Source organism: Melospiza georgiana, chromosome 2 (assembly GCF_028018845.1).
Source record: "Melospiza georgiana isolate bMelGeo1 chromosome 2, bMelGeo1.pri, whole genome shotgun sequence".
Taxonomy (NCBI): Eukaryota; Metazoa; Chordata; class Aves; order Passeriformes; family Passerellidae; genus Melospiza; species Melospiza georgiana.
This window is the reverse complement of record NC_080431.1, coordinates 73,725,867-73,748,727: the sequence shown is the minus strand read 5'-3', so window position 1 is coordinate 73,748,727 and position 22,861 is coordinate 73,725,867. Positions and strand designations below refer to the sequence as shown.

General features: G+C 41.9%; 1 protein-coding gene across 1 annotated transcript; it reads right to left on the bottom strand.

Annotated features, from left to right (window-relative positions):
- Positions 1-1,229: 1,229 nt before the first annotated feature.
- PCF11 (PCF11 cleavage and polyadenylation factor subunit) lies at positions 1,230-22,113 on the bottom strand. The gene is made up of 16 exons (XM_058043974.1): positions 21,897-22,113; positions 17,032-17,157; positions 14,578-14,766; positions 14,001-14,192; positions 12,111-13,219; positions 11,662-11,851; positions 10,937-11,570; positions 9,373-10,850; positions 7,933-8,020; positions 7,083-7,202; positions 6,442-6,550; positions 5,137-5,320; positions 4,580-4,735; positions 3,469-3,561; positions 2,923-2,958; positions 1,230-2,359 (listed from the first exon to the last, which is right to left on the bottom strand). Exons 1-16 carry the CDS (start codon positions 22,083-22,085, stop codon positions 2,147-2,149), a joined length of 5,106 nt encoding a protein of 1,701 aa, XP_057899957.1. The 5' UTR covers positions 22,086-22,113; the 3' UTR covers positions 1,230-2,146.
- Positions 22,114-22,861: the final 748 nt, after the last annotated feature.

Sequence of the window (22,861 nt, the reverse complement as noted above, 5' to 3'; positions counted from 1 at the left end):
GGCCCTGCCGCACGGGCTGCGCTGCAGCTGCTCGGGGCGCTCTGCACCTCCCGGCGGCCCTGGGCTGCGACCGGCACGGTGATTGATCCCCCCGAGAAATGTAACTAGAACCAATTCTCATCTCGGAACCCCGCCGGTGATGCTCGGAGCAAGAAGCACTGAACCAGCTTGTGCTCTAGATGATCGGACTCCGGTCACGTTGTGGGAACCTTTAACCCTCATTGCTTTCTGCAGCGACGCGATCCTGCTCCCCAATTCCCTTAGTCAAAACCAGCTGGTACCCTGGGGGTAAGCCGGGTTCCTTTGATGGGGGGATGAAAAAAGGACGCTGTATTTCCAGAATCCCGCTTCCAGGCAGAATGAACCCTTCCCAGTCAGATTTACAGGTGTGCAGTGATAACTACATGGACCAAGTGAGCTTAATGAACCATTTAGGGTTTAATTATCCTTGTCATTAAAGAGCTGTCATAAAGCCCATTTCTGCGACTTATAGGTCTCATTTTTGTTCTATCTCTAGTAGACAGAGTAATTTGTTCCCTTTTCTGAACAGCCTTCTGCATATTTAAAGACACCATGTCTCTGCTCAGTCTCCTCTGAACTTCAGTTGGTGCCATTTAGCAAGCAGTTCAAGGTATTCCAGGACACAAAGCATCATATTTGGGCCAGGCTACATCCCTGCTCCAGGAAGAGGTCGCAATAACAAAGGAGTACCGCCTACAACACAGCCAGCAGTCACACACACCACTGCATGCACTGACACCACCCTGATCCATTGTATTTTTGTGCCTCTGGACTGTCTATAATTAAACAGCATTTTAAAGTCTGATAGCTAGAACAGGGCAAGCTCACTATAACTACTATAGAACAACTATCTAAAACTACAGCTCCAACCTTAATAGAAGAATCAAAGCATTACTCGCACCTTAAAAACTGCGTGAAGCTGGGGTGTCAACATGGAAAGAAGTTTTTGCAGCCAACATCTCCTGTACTGCTGATTATTTCCACTTGCACACTAAGGGGGAATTCTGACTCCCAGTATAACCTGCTAGGGCTATGACATTGCTTTCTGAGTTTCAGTGCTTCTGTCTTGCTCCCAGCAAGTTAAAAATACACACTGCAACTAGCAGAGTGAATAAAACATCAAATGCATACTAAAACACACAACTTTATTTCAATTCCCACAAACGTACCAGCCACACAGACCCATCACTGAAAGGAAGAGACTCACACTCAAATATATGCTTAGTTTTATTTATGACATTTAAGAAATATTAACATCTCAGGATATCTGGTTTACCATCTAAGTCCAGTCATAAGCAACAAAAAAGAAAATGTTAACTATGTTTCAAATGAGCATTCTTACATTCATTCCCCCCTGTAACGTAAAGAAAATTCAGCTTTATTAAATTTGTGTTTGACTAATGGAAAAAAAAAATCATTAAAAACACCTTAACTACCAGGCATCCTGGTTTGTTAATTTTGTTGGCACTTGTGTTCACCACAATCAAGCACTCCGGTTTGTTTGTTAAATTTTCCCCTTCTACCCAGAACTGTCTTTTTGTGAGTTTTTCTGTGGATTTTTTATTATTTTGTTGTTGTAATTGTTTTTTGAAACATCTGGATATGTAAGCTTGTTCAAATAACTTTTAAAAAGACAAGGAATCTAGGCCTGTCTGAAAAGCTCCTTCCCTTGATAACCCACCTATGGGATTACTGACAGAAGAGTCTTGCTTTCATTTTTCTGAATCTTATTAAGCAAAAATTCGTTTTAATTAATTTTAAACTGAAAAAAAGTACAGAAACACTGTATTTATTTGATGGTGTGCATAAACATTACACTCCATACATAGCAAAAATATCTTTTATTTATAATTTACATTTCAACAAGTGAAAATTTTACATTTTTACATATACCATTAAATTTTCACGCATCTACAGAACTTTCACACAATGACACCTGAAACTGTGCAGGCAATAAGAAATTTCAAATACAAAAATGTATTTATTAACCAAACAGTAGTTGAGGCCCTGCCTCAATTGGACATTTTATTCATATAAAAAGTATTCATCTTCCAGAACTAACACAGCAGCTCCTCTGTAAAAAAAAAAAAAAAAAAAAAAAAAAAGAAATCATACCGCAGTTTATTTAAACAGAATCCTCAGGTTCTGTTTTGATTTCTGTAGATGCAGGTGTACTGTCTTCTGCACAGGCAGGAGGAGGGGTGTCTTCAGGTTCTTCTTTGATTTTAGGTGAGTCACAGGACTCTTCTGTTTCTTGTTTAACAATGTCCAACATTATATTTAGTGGATTTTCTGAAGGAGTCTTGCTGGGAGATGGTGTGCAATCAAATGATGATGTCTACAAAGTGAAAGTCAATGTAGCATTAGCACACTAAAATAACCATTTTTAGCCTCTCATTCTTTTTGCCTTTTTTCAAAATGCAAATATGTCGATGGTCAGGCACTCAAAATCCAAACTTCTACTTTGTCAAACTTTTAAGAAAACAAATTCATTTTTTTAATAGCATTACTTTTTTTTCCAATTCCTTTGAAAAGTATCACCAAGCAGAGATGAAATGCTTAACACATTACCATGGACTGATGTAACTTCCAAAGCATTAAAAATGTCACACCAATACCCACCTACTCCATTGTTAGAAATTCCTAAGATTACACAATACTCCACAATAAATCCATCAAAGCATGGCTTTGCTTTATGGCACACAAGCTGTCATGGTACTCACAAACAGAAACACATCTCAGCTAATTCTGTGTTATAAATTTGCCATGCCCAAGGCCTCCAAGTCTTAGGCAAGAGAAATGGGCAGCACATTCTGAACACATCTGCTCCCTGCAAAGCAAAGAGATGAAGCAAACAAACTGAAAGCAAAACGCTTCCAAAAATATGAAGGATTCACTTACATTCTGGTAATCTTCATAACAAGATGGATGGTAAATCTGAAAAAAAAATTGTTATACATTTAAATATGTAAAAATAAATTATAGCAGGCTCACTGATCATGAACTGAACAGTATCTATTACACATTATCACATAATTCATCTAGAGAAACTATGGTCTGAGCAGGCTAAGTATGGTGTCAGCTATACCTGAGACAGGATTTTGTGATGTTTGTTTAGGAAATGTAATCATACAGAACCTGGTGAGGGCTGGGAATTATCTGTGCACAGCTGCATGCAGGAAGAACTGAGCCCACACCCATAGAGACATCCATTCTTCTTTGAGCACTGCAGTGTAAGGGAGAGCTGATGAGCCCGTACCAATGACACCAGGGTTTCAGGCACTTCCAAAGGCAGAGATATTTATGTATTTGGAAGCCAGAAAAACTACAACAGGAATCCTTCAAGAGAAAAAGAGCACTTGCTGCCTACTCCTGGGGTTTTTTTCCCTGTAATGCTTCAGGGGTTTTATTATAAATTAGCATCACATATAAATAAGATCAGATTACCTTTTCATCTACCCTGATAGCATTCTTCAAGTGCCACTCTTCCTCTTCCTCATCCCAATACTGTTCAAATTGTTCTTGGCAAATTTCACAGCTCTGAAAATTATTGGAAAAACAGAGATAAATCATGTTACTGTAATTTGCTGAACACATGAAATTCAAGAACCTAGGAGGAGTCAAATAAGGTTCTTTTAAATTAAGTATATTAAGCCTAGAACACAATCTTTCCTCCACACTTTAAAAATCACTTTAGTAAACCTTAATTAAAAACTGAGTATGGTTTGCAGACCGAGAAAGGATCACCCTCTGGCCCTGAATACTCTTTGTCACTTGAGAAAAGTAAGCTTTACCCTCATCTAGCTAGTTAGTCTGCAAAGCATTTTGTAACAGTGTCATGGTGTCTTACTGTCATGTAAGACAATCCATTAAAGCGATTTAACTAGTTTTATTTCTGGCAATATCTTAATTCTTCCCCCTTAACCTGCAATTTCAAGTCAAACAAGGCAGAAGTTTTTAGTACTTTTGTGAAAAATTATCAACCCAGAGAATAAAGCATGAAAAAAGCTCTTTAAAATTAAAAAAAAAGGCCTTTCTGGTTTCATAGCTAGTTCCTTAGAGACTTGGCATGTAAAACTAAATTGTAATTCTAACATTTGTATTTGATTACCACACCAATTCATCTACCAAAATACAGCTCTACTGGTTACTTCCAAGTTGTGGTAATTCTTTCTTCTAACACCTATCTGCTACCAAAAAAAGAAATTTTTGTGTTTAAAAGTACCAAAACCCCAGTAAATCCTGTAGCTATTTGAGTGACAAATGAATGACAAACGACCATCAAATGACAAATCACTTACACTATTTTCTCTACATAAACATTTAGCAAATTAACACAGCATGCCCATTTCAATTTTGCTAAAACTACACAATGCCAATGGCTGCTGATTTTTTTTTAACTACAGGTTTCTACTACTCCTGCCCCTGGGAAGCAACCATTACATACACAAACACAACCTATGGAGGGGCTACACAAAGGCCCAAGTACAAAGTCTACATTTAGTAACACAGTACTTTGAAAGACTAGATTCTTGCTGTCTGGCAAGCTGAAACTTACCTCCACTGCTCCAGCTGGTCCAGCTGGGACACTCTGAAACTCCTTCTCTTTGGCAGCTTCCTGAGTCTTCAACACAACCTCTTCATGAGCTTTTTCAAAGAACTGGCTTTTAGCACGCTCCTCTAGATCTGCTATTTCTTCAAATTCAATCCAGTCCTAAGGAAAATGTTCATTCTCACTCAGACATCCCAAAGTATCATATTTCATAAATGCTACTTTGTTAAAACTGAAATATCTCCCACATGCAGCATTAGCACAGTGCACTCTTTCTCACAATGCAATGCTTCAAAAACTCTTTTACCAAAAAAATCGCTATCCTTCAAATTCCATTCGCAGTGGAATGAAAACAGTGCAGCAAGCAGCTTTAAACTGTTTACTGTTCATCACACAATTGCCTTTTGTATTCTGACAGGCATCTGCGGACTACTTGAAGTATCTTGTTTATCACAACCAACTCCTGTGATGATGCAAATTTCAGCTGCAATCCTACAGCACATGCAGGAATAAAGCACAGAATCCAGCCTGTAATTTATCCAGACAAATACTGCACTACTTACTGTTAAACTGTAGTACCATCTCCTGTGTGTAATTTTTCTGCTGACATCTTTTTCCGTCCGGTTCTGGCGATAATGCCAATCCAAGTGATCTGCATAAACATCTGTCTGTGAAGTGGTGAATCTCATTCCACAGGAGTAACACTGAATTCCAGTGTACAGCCGATTTATAACACTATCATAACGCCTACAAAAAGAGAGAAAAATCTCAGCACTTCTTTAAAAAAAGACAGTAAGAAACTTCTCAGTAAATTGCTCCACTTGCCTACAGTACTAGGGGAAAAGCATGGATCTGCTCCAAGTTAGAAGTACACAATATAATATTTCACCTTGATTTTCATAGCATGATCAACTTAAACATTCAAAAAACAATTGGCTCTTATTAACAATTCATGAGAAACATGCTAATGTCGTGTCTCATTCCTACTAGATTTTCTCACCTAATAATGCACAAATAGCAATGCCTTCATTTGGCCCAGCTTTACAAGCTACCACCAAATGGTATAATTAAAATCATAGAACTATTTGGGTTGGAATGGACCTTAGAAGACCATCTAGAGTTCCAACCTTCCTGCCATGAGTAGGGACACCTTCCATCAGGTTGCTCAGGGCCCCATCCAATCTGGCCTTGAACACTTCCAGGGCTGGGACATCCACAGCTCCTCTGGGCAATCTATTCCAGTGCCTCATCATCCTCTCAAGTAAAGAATTTCTTCCTACTATCTACAAGCAAATCTGTTCTTCATCTGAGATCATTAGTCCTTGTCCTGGCCTTGTGAAAAGCCTCTCTTCAGCTTTCCTTGTAGTCCCCTACAGGTACTGGAATGCTGCAGTAAGGCCTCCCTGGAGCCGTTTGCTCTCCAGACTGAACCACTCCAACTCTCCGCCTATCTCACAGCAGAGGTGCTCCAGCCCTCTCATCACCCTTATGGCCTCCTCTGGAGTCACTCCCAACATGTCCCCCTCGTGTTGGGGCCCCAGAGCAGCACTGCAGGTGGGGTCTCACCTCCCTTGACCTCCCTGTCACACAGCTTCTGATGCAGCCCAGGCCTGGCTTCACTGCCTATCACAGCCTTAGTGCTGAAGTAACAAGGCAGACCTTTGTGTAAAGCTAAGCTTTCCCATCTTCAACTTCTGACTTTTTCCTTTCTCAGCTTCAACAAGGCTGACATCAAACAATGCAGGTTTAACCTCCTCAAAAGCACAAAGTGATAGATAACCTTTTAAGAGCTTTTAACTGTCTTGGATGACCTATCTAGCTCCTGCCACACTGTTATTCCTACTGCAAGCCCATTCAGCTATACTCACTGTCTAAGTTCTTCGACTATGAAGTTAGTGAGGTCTGGAACATTCTGATCTTCATTCTGATCATCATCTTCTTCTTCAGCATTTGGCTGGGCTGATGTTTCATTCGCTTCTAGAAACCATGAAGATATTATCAAAGTTTCAGTACATCATCAGAAAGAAATTATGTGCTCCTAAAAGTGGGTGGTTTTTTTTTTCAAATATTAATAATACAATCCGACTATGGTTATCTTCAGTTAATCAGATTATCAGTTATCTTCTAACACCATTTTAAAAAAGCATAAAAGAAAATAAGCCAGAGTTTCAATTGAGGAAAACAATATTTCACCTCAGTGTCTGGCATTAAAATTCAGTCTTCACAGATTCAGAAATATTTCAGAAGATGAAAAGACCTTGTTCTTGATTATAATCAAGAACAAGTTACAAAAGCACAGCAGCAAAGACAAAACTGACTGCTCTAGATAGATGAAATGTAAATTAAACAAGATACTAAGAATTTACTCGATCACATACACTAAATTCCTTCCCAAAAATAGAGTTCCATTAAAAAAAAACTATACAGGAGTTCACAGAAGTGTGTATACTCAGATTTACATCTGAGCTGTGGATAAATTCCATAGCTAGAACATAATAAATCTACATACGTGCTGAAGTGGAATCAGTTTTAGACAATTTGAGGATCCCTGTTTTCAGCAGTTTAGCAAACAACTCATTCACATCAACCTGTCCAAGGTGGTTATCAGGATATGAATGTGAAAGGCCTCCTGGGGAAGAACATAGACATTCAAGGTGGCAAAAGGTTAGCATCAGAAATGACTTCACTTTTATCTATATACTTCACATCACAATTTTCCTGTTGCCTCCCATTTATTTCACGTTTTGTTACAAATTATTTACCAACTCTCTGCTTTATCTAGTGTTTGGCTAATTTTTTCCCTTGAAACAGGGAATCTTTGTAACAAGATTTTCCCTTCCTTCATAATGTATTCTGGAGAGCTATCTAAGCTGGTTGCCCATACACTGATCTCTGCTGGATGGTGGTTCTTGAAATGCAGTATTCTCCAGGATTCATACTTCGATATTTCCCCACACTCAATACTTCATCACCTAGTTTAACCTTTTATGATGTTATTGAAGTTTTTCACTACTAACCACTCAAACACTGGAAATGTTTGCCCACCCCAGCACAGCAAGCTAGACCTACATACTGATGCCTTCCAGAAAAACAGATCAAAAGCATTTTTTTTGTTTTTTCAGCACAACTTGATACCCAAATCACATGGTTAATGAAAACTAACAAAAGCCTGCAGTGTTTAAGAAAATCTCCTTAAGAGATGAAGGTGCTACAGATACCATATCTAAAGCCACCTCACTGAGGAGGCTTCCCTTAATCCACACAGACCCAGTAAATCAGGACATTAAAAAATGTCATTTTTGTGGCCACCACCAAACGAACAATCCAAAAGATATAAAAGGAATTCCATTGTTACACACCTGCAGGGTTCTGGACAAAACTTCCAGGATTTGGCAAATACTGCTGACCTTGGCCATAAGGTCCTGTTTGAGCAGACATGAGAGAAACCTGTGAAAGTAAACATTTATGTAATCTTTGTATAATAATGTGACTATAAACTTATTAACTTCCACATGTTTCTCAATCATTTCACATATATTGAACTCCTTCCAGGAATGAACCATTGTCAGTTTGGTATTGAAGAAGACCACATATAACTATATGATCTTTCCCTAATTTTAATTTGCCACTAGGAAAATTCAGACCACATCCTTGTATTGCCTAATATTAAAATAAACAAACAAAACCCTACCACAACACCTTCAACACCTTTCCTTCTACTTAACAATCACATTTTCCAAACACATTACTTCCTTTTAAATTGCTCATGTTCACCAAAATAGAACTCAAGAAATTCAAGAACTCATAAATGTCTATTAATAAATGCCACAAATAATTTTTATGAGGAACTGAACCAGCATTTAGTACAGATACACATCTTGAAAACAAGACTTTTCAGCACATCAGCTACAGTAAGCTGTAGGTAGAAACACAAGTCTTTATAACACATTTGTAATAAAAATGTTTGGAGGTTTTTTCCCTAACTGGCTGTTTTCTGGATTTACACACTGTTTAAGATTTTATCCCATTAGAGGTCTGTAGGACACATTACCTGCTTTTGTACAATCAGTAAACTCTTCACATTCACTTTTTAACCCCCGAAATTAAAAATGCTTTTGGAAATCTCTAAACTCTGCAAGAAACTACATCAGTTTCACCTCTGTATAGTACCATTTACTCCTTCTGAAGAGAGCATTTCAAAGAGGCAACAGCAAAGACAACTGAACTGACAAAGCAAGATGGTGCCAAGAGAATTTTAAAAGACAACAGTGCAGTTGAGAAAGAAAGTTCAACAATGGCCCTATCTACGTCAATTCCCCCAAGTTATGGATATCTCCCTAAAACTGGCTTGTAACCAGTACTAACAGCTGCAAAAAGACAATTATTATTTTAGTCCTGTCTAACTTCACACCTCTTAGAAAAACGAATCAAGTATACTGTAATCACTTACATTAGCTTTTACACTTTATATAGAGTTCACTTTTGTTGAAATTTAATGAGAATACCAAAGGCTTCCAATTACCTGGTTTTGTTCTAATGCTGAAAATAATGATTTCAAAGACATATTCTGAACTATGAAGTGATTGCGAAGATCCAGTATTTTGTCTAATATTTAAAACAAGATTCTTGAAACACAGCAATGCACGTCCTTAAATTATCTAGTGACTTTTTTAGTTAGAAAGTGACTCTCAGCCTGTCAATGCTTTAGAAAAATATTTCATTTTTAGAGGAAGAAATCGGGCTAATTCTCTAAGGGAAACACTTCTGCAAGCAAAGTATTTGATGCAATCAGCTCTTACCTGATTACCTCCCATTGGCATATTACTGAAATTTCCATACTGATGACCCTGGAGACCTTTTTCTTCGAAATAATGTCCAGCTGCTCTCAGTGGGAAGTTCTGTGCTCCTGGGCCAGCTGGCCCATTGAAATTTGGTCCGGGCGAACCATCAAATATATCAGGTCTCTGGAACTGCATTCCATGAGCTGGTCCATTGTAGCCCTGGCCAGGATGGTCAACAAACGGACCACCTTGTCCATATGGTGACATTTCTAGTCTTGAGGCAGGATGGTTAGCTACATTTTCAAAACGTGCTCCCTGAAGGCCAAGGGGCAAGTCAAACCTAGAGGCTGGCTGGTGAGGTCCATCAAATCTTTGAGGTATGGCTGTTTCAAATCTTGCTTGTGCCTGTTGGCCAGATGCCAACCTTGGACCAGGCTGTCCATGAATTCCATCAAATCTTTGCAGGAGAGACAGCTGTCCAGGCTGACCATCAAATCCAGCTCCATGACAGCCATCAAATCTTGGACCAGCCCGACCAAGAGGACCATCAAATCTAAGACCACCAGCTCCCTGATGTACTGGTCCATCAATCAACCTAGGACCTAGACCCGGCTGACCACGTGGTCCGTCCAGTCTCAGCCCACCACCTGATGGTCCATGTGGTCCCTCGAACCTGAGCCCACCACCTGATGGTCCATGTGGCCCCATGGGCTGACCATGTGGCCCCTCAAATCTGAGGCCACCTCCAAGTTGTCCATGGGGCCCCAATGGCTGTAAATGTGGCCCCTCAAACCTGAGGCTACCCCCTGGTTGACCATGAGGCCCCAAGGGCTGACCATGGGGTCCCTCAAACCTGAGAGCACCGCCTGGTTGACCCCGAGGCCCCATAGGTTGACCATGAGGTCCCTCAAACCTGAGACCACCTGAAGGCTGACCATGAGGACCCTCAAACCTGAGCCCAACTCCAGGACCTTCAAATCTAGCCCCACCTACAGGCTGCCCAGCAGGCCCCTCAAACCGCAAAGGCCCAAGAGGTCCCTCAAACCGCAGCGGACCTCCTCCACCAACCTGGCCTGAGGGTCCTTCAAATCTCAGCGACCCTGCCAGCTGCCCTGGTGGCCCATCAAATCTTAAGGCTCCAGCTCCCCCTGCTCCTGCCAGTGGTCCATCAAACTGAGATGCACCTGTGCCCACCAAAGGCCCCTCAAATCTCATAGCAGCCTGTCCAGCTGGCCCATCAATTCTGGAACTTGAACCAGCAGCAGGACCATCAACAAAAGGACTGCCTTGTCCATCTACCGCAACCCTTGCAGCAGTCGGTCTAGGTGAGCCATCAAACAGAGGTCTGTCTTCCATCAGTGCACTTATCCTCTGCTTTGCTTCAATACCTCCAAATCTCGATCCTGGACTTTCTGGAAATGGTGCTTTCTCTGGATCTTCATACCTAGCTCTTTTGAAACGTTCAGTGAACGGTGACCTTGGTTCCTCTCGAACACCTAAAAAAACCAGAACAAATCACATAACCACTTGCTAATACACTGTCAATTACTTAACAGATACAAAATAAAGTAAAATCACATACCTGCTTGCCCAAGAAGCTGTCTTTCTTCACGATTATCAAACCTACAAAGTGCATCTCCATCTGTTTTCTGGAACTCTGCTGTACTTTTCCCCTGTTGTCTGAGAGCATCTCTAAATTCATCCGATTCTCCCCAGCTGTCATAAGGATCAGAACCTCTTGCTCCTTTAGTAGCACGCTGGTCTTCAAGTCTTCGTCGACTCTCAAGCGGCGACAGGTTTTCAGCAAACGGTCTTGTAGTGCCACTTACAGGCGAGTGCCTCCTTGACCTTTCTGCAAATGGCTCTTTTCTGTCAAACTGTGCTCCCCGCTTGGCTTTTGCCTGCTCACATTCTATTCCAGAAAGCAGTGCATCAGGTATATGATAATCCAAAATATCATCAGGATCCAACAAATCAAGCCTTGACAACGAATGCTGAACTTGTGTCCTTTTTAGTTTAGCTTTATGTTCATAATATGTTAATTCTGCATCCGATAGAAGAGGTTTCTTTTTCAAACCACATTTTTCCTCTGTAGGGCTATCCCAGACATTACATCTGTGCTTTCCTTCCTGATACTGGAACAGCTGTCGGATCTGATGAGCAACCATGAGAAACTCATCCTGTGTTATTTCACCAGATGTTAAGCGGTCATTAGCCTGTAAGATAAAGTTAAAATTTAGACGTCCAAAAAGACGAGAAAAAAACCCCCCATCTAGGACATTTCTAAGACAGATTTATTAGTATTACCTTCTTAAGTAATTCTCTTTTACTTGCAGATGTCAATTCTTTGGGAATCTGTAAATTGGCATCCACACTTAACCGGTGCTGCTGCTTCGGTGCTCGGGGTGATAGAATTCCTTTACCAGCTGGCCAGTTCTCCCGATGTCTTTGGTGAGGGGATTTAACAAGTGCTTGGTGTTCATCATTCTGCTGTGAGCTGAAAACAAGAATATATGTAAAATATAGATTATTCATTATTCAGGATGCAATGGTTCCTACTAGAACTGATCACGGCAAAACATTGCTATCACCTTAGAATCGAAGTATGCATCACCTCTGTATTTCACTAGTAGAAACAAATGAAACTTATCAACTTTAACCATCCCAACACTGCCTCTCAAAGTCAACTATACTGAAGGCAACAGGAGAATTTCCACTGACTTCACACACAAGTTGTTTAAGAGATAGTAACTTACTTTTTACTTTCTTCCCAACCAGATTTCCACCTCTTGCCTGATTTGGATCCCTGCCAGTTTTCTGCATTTTCCTTTGGATCTGGAGAAGCTTTTGCAGAATGCTGGGTGGCTGTCTCTTGGGGTCTTTCTTCTTGAGCTTTTTTCAATCTCCTTGGATCACGCACCTCTTGTTTAACATTTCTCTTATTAGAGTTTCTTTCATCTCTTGCTGCTTGTGTGCTTTCTTCAACATGAGACTGCTTAGGACCTATCTGACGTATCTTTCCAATTTTAGGAGTCGATGAAGTAGGAGATAAACTCCGAAGTCTTCTTTTGGGTGATCTCCTCTCTCGTCTTTTTGGAGAGTGTGTAGATGGTGATCTTGCCTTAGGAGAGCGTGATCGTGACCGTTTTCTACTACTTGATCTTCCTTGTTTCCCACCCTGTTTTTCTGACTCCTCTGTAGTTGCGTCTTGTTTCTGAACAGCACCATTAATCACTTTATTTCTGCTCCCTACTGGTCTATGTTCGCAAGTCTTATGCTCCTCTTTTTCCTTCTTTTCTGTACTTCTCCTCTTTTCTTTGACCTCCTCTTCCTTCCCTTCTGACTTATCCTGAAGATGTCTTTTCAGTCTTGGATCCCGCTTACTGATGTCAGAAACCTTAGTGCTTTCACATTCCTGGTTTTTACTGTCTTTAGTATCGGGCAGCTTATTTTTCAAAGGGGATGGCGATTTAGATTTTGCTTTGGACTGTTCAAGTTCTTTCTTCTGTGTTTTTTCACTTGCTTTTGATTTTTCTGACTTCGTTGAGTTCTGTTTTTCAGCCTGTGCTGTTTTGTTTCCCTTTGTCTCAGACTGACTGGTCACACTCGGTGAAAATTCTTTCCTGTGAGATTGATCTTTAGTATGAGAAGAATGTTGACCCATTCTATTAAGTCGAGGATCCCTGTTCACTATTTTGATGTCATGAAGTGGAGGACTTGGGGATGGTTTGTTTTTTTCAGATTGCACAGCAGTTTGATGAGGTGGTTTAACTGTCATATGAGGTGTGGGAGACATGTGTTGCTTGGAAGGTGCTGGAACTGAAGCTATACTAGATGATCCCTGCTGAACACTAAGAGATACAGCCTGAAATTGGAAAAAAATCCAGCATTAATCTGTATGCCACAACTCCTACCCAGAGGTGCTAATATTCTGTCTCAAAACCAAAACTGTAATAGCCATGTCTTGAGAGGTATGAGCTTCAGCCATTTAACAGAAATTGACCCACTAATTGCTAATTATAAGCACTAAAATAATGCAGTACCATTACAAATCAAATTCAAACACAGTGCAAGATAAATATATTAATGTAAATACTGCAAAAGATGTAAATTTGGCACAAGTTCCAGTTACAGTGCTAGCTTTCCTATATTTTCCACATGCTCTAGGCAACTCAGCTGCCAAGTATCCTATTTTCACACTTCAGTTCCAAGATGCTTTATTTTGTGTTGTCAACTATCAACACAGCAAGACTTCCAACTACTGCCAACCAAGGAACCGACTTTGCTTACAAACGATCAGGCTCCCTTGTTCTTTGGGAACAAACATATTTGAAATAGCCCAGCTCACTGTCAGTTGCAAGAGGTGAAGGGTGGAAGATCACAGTCAGGTATCATTCTGAAGAGAGATTAAAACCAAACCACAAGAAATCCATTTTTTTTTTAACATTTCAATTTAATACTTAAGATTTCAAGATAATAAAAACTGTTCAGGAACCCCAGCTCACCTTGCATTGCTGTGGTAGTCCTAGAACAGCTACACTTGCCTAACATGAGCGAAAACCAATGTACTGTACTTACCAGTACAGTCAAGTACTCTCCAAAAGAGAGACCCCAACTACCCAAGTTTTATCAACTATCCTACTCACCAACTGTGCTTTAGTCTGTTCCAGCTCCAGCTCTAGTTTTTTTTGCTGAAGTTCTAACAACTGTTTTTGCTTTGCAAGCAATTGCTGCCTTATCAGTTGCTCCTGTGTCAAATTCTTTTGTATTTCAGGAACAGCTGGAGGAGTAGAGGCACCAGAAGTGACAGCAGAGGTAGGTGCATTAGATTCCTCTGGCTAAAAACAAAATAAAGAAAAGTTACTTTTAAAATCCTAGTAAAATCAACTAAATCCATCTCCTTTCAGTGTTTTCATGATCCAGTACTGGGACTTAGTTCATACAGCAGCTGTAAACTGCATTTTTTTTTGCCCCACTATGATTTGCCTACTTTGACAGGTGTAGGGAATTTAATATCAATTCCTCCATGTTCCAAAGCCTATAACTCAGTTAATAAATTAAAAAACCAAACCCTTCAAATATTCTGAATTTATAAATTTCTCTTACCTGTTTACAAAGGTCAGATAATTCATTCTTAATATTCTAAATTTTCAAAAAGCAGCACACAAACAATGAAAACTACATGTATTACCATCTGTTCTTCCAGAAGGCAGAAAAACTTACCGATTTATTTAAAAACTTAGGATTCACATGGATGCTAGAAGTATTCACATTTGGGGGCAGAGGTTTAATTGGCCAGGCAGGATCTAATGAGTTGACTCTGACATCAAGTGCATATAGTTTCTTCAAAGGAAAAATATCATCCCATGTGGAGCGTAATTTAAATAAACTTTTCCTAGTATTTTCATCCACCTAAAACAATAAAACAATTCTATGGCTTGTTAAGTTAATATAAAACAATTTCTTAAATTTTTCTGTAGAACTTAAGATTTCATTCATTTCCTATTTCTATCTTGTCATTTCAACATACTGAACTTCCTACACAAAATTTATAAGCAGTGCAGACAACACATCTCTATCAATGGAATCAGTGACAGAAGCTCAAATGTGCAATTGCTGTTTCAAGGCCATTTGAAGATTTTATTTGGTATTACCATGCTCTGAGAATTTTCTTTCAACTTTTCCATTAGCAAAATTCTCATTTTACTGGCCCAACTTCTGTGGAAAAAAATACAGTAACAAAGGTATTGAAAGGCAACCGCCTCTGAGACAATACATCATTCAAGTGTTTGTGCTGGAGTATAACAATGACAAACAGATCAAGAAAAAACAAACTGAATGGAAAAAAAGGTGTTTTGCTCAGCTGTTTAGTCACTGAAGGATTTTTTTCTAACAAATGCAATAAAATGAGTATTAGCTAAAATGAAGTCAATTACTATTTCAGTTCAGCTGCAGAATTAGACCCATCTATGTATGAGTCACAGATCAAATGTACTTGTAGGACCAGAGGCCCATTTTATCTCTTTACACACAACTGGATTATCTCATGGCAGCTAAATTAGAAATTTACAATAAAGCAAAATTTAGTTCATCTTGTAACTTAAGTGGCTCAATTGAACAGTAAATAAAAAACATTAAAGGACAAAATACATGCAGCTGTCAAATTTCAAAATCCCAATTCAATCATTAAGCATTGCCCATGTAGATGATTTTTGCTGCCATTTTCAGATGTTACACCTAGACACAGAATATTCTGGAAAGTTGGAAGGTACTTTTTGGGTAAGAACAGGAGCTTCAATAAAAGTAATTCGTACTTAGTAATTGGCGGATGATGCCTCTATAGAATTTTCCATGAGAGGCTTCACTGAAGCTCACTGCAAAAATGTGCAGGAATGACTAAGCAAACAGTTTGACTTCAAGTGTCTAAAGATACCTTAGTGACCATTTACTGATAAAACCCAAATCTGTAACAATGCCTGTGCTGGAATTCTACTCACATCTTTTAACCAACTAAGCTATTAGAAATGACTGCCACTTTACACATCTAACTAGTACACATAAATAGTTCTATTTAACTTACTAGCAAATTAACACATAAAACTCTGAAGATGAGTTGTTATCCAGAGCTTCAATCAGCTGCAACTTTAAACACAACTCAGTAGAAGAGCATTCACAATTTAACACCAAAAACCAGGTAAATCTATCTCTATCTGCTCTACACAGAGGAGCTTAAATCTTCTACAATCACGATCACAATCTATTCCTCACTTCATCACACACTTTACATCTGAAAACCATATATAAAGCATACTGGGATTTCAGATCCTCTGATATGTAATGATAAATATGCAAAAGCTTCATTCATCTCATCCTTATGGAATATCACTTTCTTCTAACATACAAGAAACCACAGAAGTTAACCCTTCATTTCTGATCCAACTTAAAACCCATTCAAGTCCAGCCTTTCAAAACCTGAGACTTTGATATGCTCTTCTCACAGAGGAGTATGCACAATTACTTCACTAGGCTTCAAAATTAAGAGGCAGAATTAAAAGATATGGCAGCAGCTTTCAATGTTGAATGAAATGAAAACTTATTTATAATACAGTCACACATTTTAAGGTCCTTCTCTCACACAGTCGCAGCACTTTTTTCAGCTGACAGACCACCAAGAGAGAACCAGGTGCCAGTGCTACTCCCTCTTGAGTTTAAGCACTCATTCTGCACAATGTGAATTGTGTAAATCAAACAAATCTAACTACAGGAGAGTGAAGCTTTGAACAATCCACAAAAAGTCAATTTTCAGTCTATTCTTGGCATAAGAACTATTAACTATCTTAAAAATAAACCAAAGATTTGTAATTAATTGGTCTATACGTTACAAAAAGTCCATACAGCTAAGCCATCAACAGTCAAAATCCTGTTAGTACAATCTTGCCGGGACAGGAAAGCTACTGATGTTTACACACCAAATTAAGTAATACTTTACATCTTTCAGCTAACATGCTTGATAGCAGAAGGAATCTTTTTTTACAGTATAGATGTACTGAGATTTATAAAAACTAATCAATTTGTATAGTTCACCACACAAAACAAACCCAAACCTGAAATAATGTACTTATTTTACCAGGAACAAATTTTGCTTAGAATACAGTACTTTTCTGAAAGTGTATATACCTTTTCAAATACACAAATAAATGTTGCAACTAGGTTTTTAGTAAATGCTGTGAGATACTCTCTTCCCACATTCTTGACAATGGAATCCATTAGGTACATAACGGGTAGCTTCTCTGATGCAGGAGCCTGGAGTAATAAGAAGAAACTGACAAGTTTAGTACAACAAAAACATACTTTAACTTTTTCAAATAAAGGGATTACCAATCCCAGAAATACAGACCTCTCTTTTTGGTTGCCACTATAAATACCAAGGGATTTTGTTTGGGATTTTTGTTTATACAAAAACTTAATCTGAAAAATGGATACTCAGTTCAAAGTATAATGCAGTGGGTCTTTCACCAAAAAAATTAAAAAAAAAAAAAAAAAAAAAAAGAAAAAGGAACACCTTAGGTTAATTTGTTTGTGTATCAAAGCTTTGGAAAAAGGGGGGGAAAAAAAGGAGGAAAAAAGAAGCCCATGAGACAGAATTGCCACTAGTGTACCGAGTGTAACCTTTCCCTTGAGGAAGCAACTTAGCAGGAAACCATCGTCAGCACTTCAAGGAACTTCTAAATATTGCTTATAATTCAAACCTCCTGGATGGATTTTTCTGGATTTCACACAACACAAATTAGACTTCTGGCAAATAGCCCAAGTCAGTGAACTTCTGCAGCAGTAAATTATATGTTGATTATCACAGTTTTTCGTAAATTACACGCAGAAAAGGTTGCAATTATTTCACTGTAATCCAACTGGACATAGCAGAGAGTCCCATTCTCTCTTGGCACTTGCAGATGGCGATGGTTCTGATTTCCAAAATGCATGCAAAAACAGTCAGGATAGAGTTCAAAATTCAGTCAAAACTCAGTCATCTGGTCGACTGAGTAAACGCACAGACAAGCTCAGGAACTGCAACCACCATTTTCATAGAAGGTTGTCTTCAAACTCTGGACACAGCTTTGCTACAGGAGGCTTGGGGGCTTTTTAGTTTGGTTTTGGTTGGGGTTTTTTAAAATTCTTTTTCAAAACTCATACCAAGTTTGTGCGGTAAGTGTGGTGACCCTGGACCACTACAGCAACTTCCAATTTACAAAAAGCAGTACTGGACCAATTAAAGTGGTTTTAATGCTTGCCAGTGGCTTTCACAAAGTAGAAGGCACAGCAAAGTTCCAAAAAACATCAGCAAGTACACAGACTTGTTGAAGAGGACACGGAAGACAACACAAGCAGTGTGTGTTGACCATGAACCCCTGGGAAGAGCATCCACTTGTAATACTTTAAGTTCCCTTCACCATCTGGTAAGGTCTGGATAAAAGCAGAACAACTTCACCCACTGCTCATTTTAAACAGAATAGGCTACTAGATTAATTAACGACACCTTACTTGGCAGGCAGGCCCATTATCCAGACACGTGTGTGAAGTGCTACTGCTTCACCATTTTAAATGCAATTCCTTCCCCTTTGAGGTGGTTCACAGAAGGGCACTCACTCAATAGTAATTTTTACATGGGCAATCGGGCTTCCTCACCCTTCCAAGTGTACTAATTTACCATGACCTGAAACTTATTATTGAAGAGGGCAGAACTCCTTGTTAGTTGGGGTGGCAGGGTAGGGGGGAGTGTCACTGCCTTCAAACATATTGGAAAAAAGTAGAAACAGGCAGGTGATGCATTTTGTGCAGAAAAAGACAAAAACCCAGCTACATTACCTAAAACTAATTGCAGCACATTAGAAGCCAATTTCACGCTGTGACGTAATACTGAACTGTAAACAACCTAATGTGCAAGTGTTAGAAAAAAGCATCACTTAAGTCTCAGATATAGAAGATTATGGATCTGCAGCTATTTAAAATGTCTGTGGAACACTGGCTTCTTCTTTGAAGCAGTCTGCACAATGGCACATTAAAAACACTCCAGCTCTGAGTGTCCTCTTTTATAACAAAACGACAGCGCACCACTTCTGACTTTTAGTCAGTGTGTCAGACACACAAAGCTCTCCCAGAAGTACCTATGCCCAAGAGCTACTCCCCAAGTTGAATTCTTCCATTTCACCAGTGCAGGAAAGCAGCTCACTACACTCAGCTAAGCCGCAAGTTTGAGATGCTGGGGAAGCATTAGTAGCAAAAGCACAAAGAAGTGTGACTGTCCCTGTCCTCATGCATCAGCCTGTGACAGCAATCACACAGAACCACCACCACCTAGGTAAGGAAGCCAACTTCCACCTACGGAGCACAGTTAGCGGCCCAGCAGCATACCCTGCACCAAACATAAGCTATTCAGGTGTCGCAGTTTGACAAACGGGACTTAAATACGGCTGGAATATTTAAGTCTTCTCTTCTGGAAGTGTTTATTATGTCAAGGGATCTAGCAGGTATTTCAGTAACCACAAGAGGGAATCCCACACCGGAATGCATTTTGTTTCCAGGAGGTCTCTGCAGCACCCCCAAGCAAGAAAGATGCCCGCACGACTCTAACCAAAGGCAGGGAGGCGCCGCATAACCACCAGAACGCAGAAGAACACTAACTCTGAGCTCAGCATGTTATTAAAGACTTCTTTACAAAACTCCCACTGTTCCTTCAAATAACGTAGGAAAGCTATTGTTGGAAATGTGTGGCTTTTTTTTATTAGTTTCCTAAAAGATTTCAAGTTTAAAGTAATATCTGGCAATTCAACCCCAAGTCACAAACTTGTAAAAAAATTTGTTAAAAAAAAGAAAAAAAATCAACTTTGTATACAAAATGGGTCTTGGAAACAAACTCTGCACTATACAATGGTAAATAAAAAGACAAATACATATTTCACACTTTTTATTTACAAACTTTATAATACCAGTCACACATTTCAGAACCATTTATTAAATAGTAAAGCAGACCACTCAAGTTTTACACTAAACAAACTGTCTCCAGGCAACACTTTTTAAAAGTGGCTTAGTAAAGGAGATCACTTTCCCAGAAACAACTAAAAACTTGCCTTGAATAAACTACAGTCATAAACAGTAACTAGGCAAAACTAACCATTGATACAGGTTTTAAGACATCCTTTAAAAAACCCCCACACTTCAGGGCAGGTTCTAAATTACCCAGAAATGAAAAAAAAAATTGACAGCATTGTTATTTCATCACAAATCATTTTATATACATCCACTGCCCTTTAGGAGATATAATGGTGAGAGCTATTAGATTATGAGGTCACCTCCCCAAGGAATGGCAAAGCTCAGCCACTGGCAGCATTTAAAACTAGACTGGAAGAGGTCTGTGGCACACTAAAAAAGACAACCTGCATTGATAGAAAGATAAGATTAAGTATCTTAAAAGATGTTTCCCACCCCCATGATTAAACAGTACAATTCTCACCATTATAAACCACGATTAAAGCCAAAGAAAAAAGCCTTTTAACACCTGAGATCAGAGGGAGCAAGGGAAACAACGGGGGAGGGGTGGCTGGCACGAATACGGGGGTGGGGGATTGATAGAAGAACCCTTTTCTTGTAAAATGCTCGCTAAAAAGGTGCTGCAAACCCCCATGCATGTACAGTGGCTGACTGATGTCAGCAACTGCCTGGGCTGGGCTCAGAGGGAGCCTCCTCTTTCCCTTTTTATATCATGTGCCTTTCAGACGCCATGTTAGGATCCTACAGGCTGCTGCAGTTTCTACAGTCAGGGAGAATTTCTTCTATCACATCCTCAACTAATAAACTTCTCTAGCCAAAATAAATTAAATACGCACACAACGCTAGTGCTACTCGGGGCACAGATCACCTGAAATCCGAACAGATTATCCCAAGCCCACAGAATTTTCTCTACCGAGGCAGAGCAAAACAACCCCCATCACCACCACACACTCTTCTCTAACCGAAAGAGATGTTCACCTCTCACCCAAAAACTTTTTTACGACATCAGGGAGCCTCCACCCCTCAATTAATCTCGCACAGGGACCGCACTGGGGAAATAGCTTTAGCTTATACTTAAAGGTCACTATACTTAGCCCTTCAGTGGCGGACAATTTGCGCTCTAGAAACTTAACCTTATATTCCTTTTAGACCACCCCCCAAGAAAAACCCAACTCTCCACGAGATCTCCCCATTCATGTCCTCTCTAATGATTGCAGTATCCACATCCACCTACTGTAAAAATCCCTAAAACGCCAGGGTTTAGTCACCAGATTCGGACACCGAATCCTGCCTGCGTGTCGGGGAAAGCCCCGCTCCAAGGGCGAGAAGTGCAGCTGCCCAGTCACTGCCGGGCCGCCATGTTGTGCCTGCTATTTACGCGGGGCTCCCAGCGCCAGCCACGCTGCCCTCCTCCCTCAGCTCTTCCTGGGGCCAGTCCCAAAGCCTTCCCTACTCTCAACAGGCTGGTGTGGGGGCTGCTCCCCTCCCTCGAGTCCCCTGCTCCCTATGCCACGGGGGAGTAAAGAAGCAGCAGCAGCACCCTTAAGCTTCGCGATGGAAGGAGGAGCCCCCGGCCGCCGCCTCGCCTTGCTCCCTGATCCCAGCTGAGACACGCTTCCCTCCTCCGCCTGTTTCCCGCACGGCGACCCCCGGCCTCCTACACGCCCGTCCTCCCCCAGCTCCGTCCAAACCCTGCTCTCTCTGTTCGCCCCCTCACTACCAACACCCCCCCCCCCTCGCCCGGCACTACTTCCTAGGCCCCCCGCCGCCCCAGCCCAGCCATGCCCACCCGCCCGAGCCTCTCCCCCTCTCTCGGGCCCCATCTCCCGACCCTCGGGCCCTCTCGTCCCCCGGCCCTGCCGTGTCCCCCTGAACCGCCTCGGCCGCTCGGCTCCCCCCGCGCCTGTCCTGCGGGCCCCCAGGCCGCCCTACCCCGCTGCCCCGGCCGGTCCCCCCAGCAGTATAGGTAGGAGTAGTAGTCGGTGGAATATAAAAACCTTGGCGATTTGCGCCTCGATCAGGGAGACGATGTCCTTGGCGAAGGGCACGTTCTCCTCGGCCAGGATGGTCAGCATGTTGATGTGCGGCTTGCTGTTGAACGTCAGGTCCTCCAGCGACGACTGGTAGTCGCGGCACGCGTCCTCCCGGGCCTCGCTGCTGCCAGCGCTGCTCTCCGGGGCCGACATGCTGCTCCGACCAGGACCCGACCCACCGACCGACAGCCCCCTCCCCGCGATCCCCCGCCGCCGCCGCCGAGCGATGCCGATGCCGCCCCCCCGCCGCTGCCGCTGGGCTCCTCTACCGCATCCTCCACGCCGAGGCTCCCGCTGGCTGCGCTGCCGGTGCCGCCGCTCCTCGGGCCGCCGCCGGCTCAGTCTCCGCGCTCACAAAATGGCGGCGGCGGGCACGGCTCGCGAACCGCTTCCCGCAGCCGTTGCGTCATGTGAAATTGTGCTCAGGAGAGGGGCCGGCGCCTTGGAGAGGCCCTTTTGTCCGCCGGACGCGCCCTGATTGGCTGGCGCCCCGCCTGCGCGGCTCGCCATTGGCTCCCCCGTCACCACGGCGGCTTCCGATTGGCTGGCACCGCCCTTCCTCACCGCTGACAGGCTCCTGCGCCCGAGTCCCGCTCTCGCACGCGCGTCCCGACTCGCCATTGGCCACGTCTCCCGCCCCGCCCCGCCCCGCCGCTTCCTCCCGCCTTCCCGCGCTGCCCCGAGCGCTGATTGGTGCCGGGCGCAGCCCCGCCTCCCTCCCGCGGCCCGCCCCGCCCGCCGCTGGCTCAGCCCCCACAGCCCCCACACGGCAGCGGCCGCTCCCAGGGCGCTGGGTTCGCCCCGCCGCATGCGAAGCGCCTGGGCGCGGAGCAGTGGCCGTAGATAAAACCACAAGAAGGTCCACCTCAGCACGAGGAAGAACTTTTTTTACGTTGAGGGTGGCAGGCTGCCCTGGGAGTTTTGTGGAA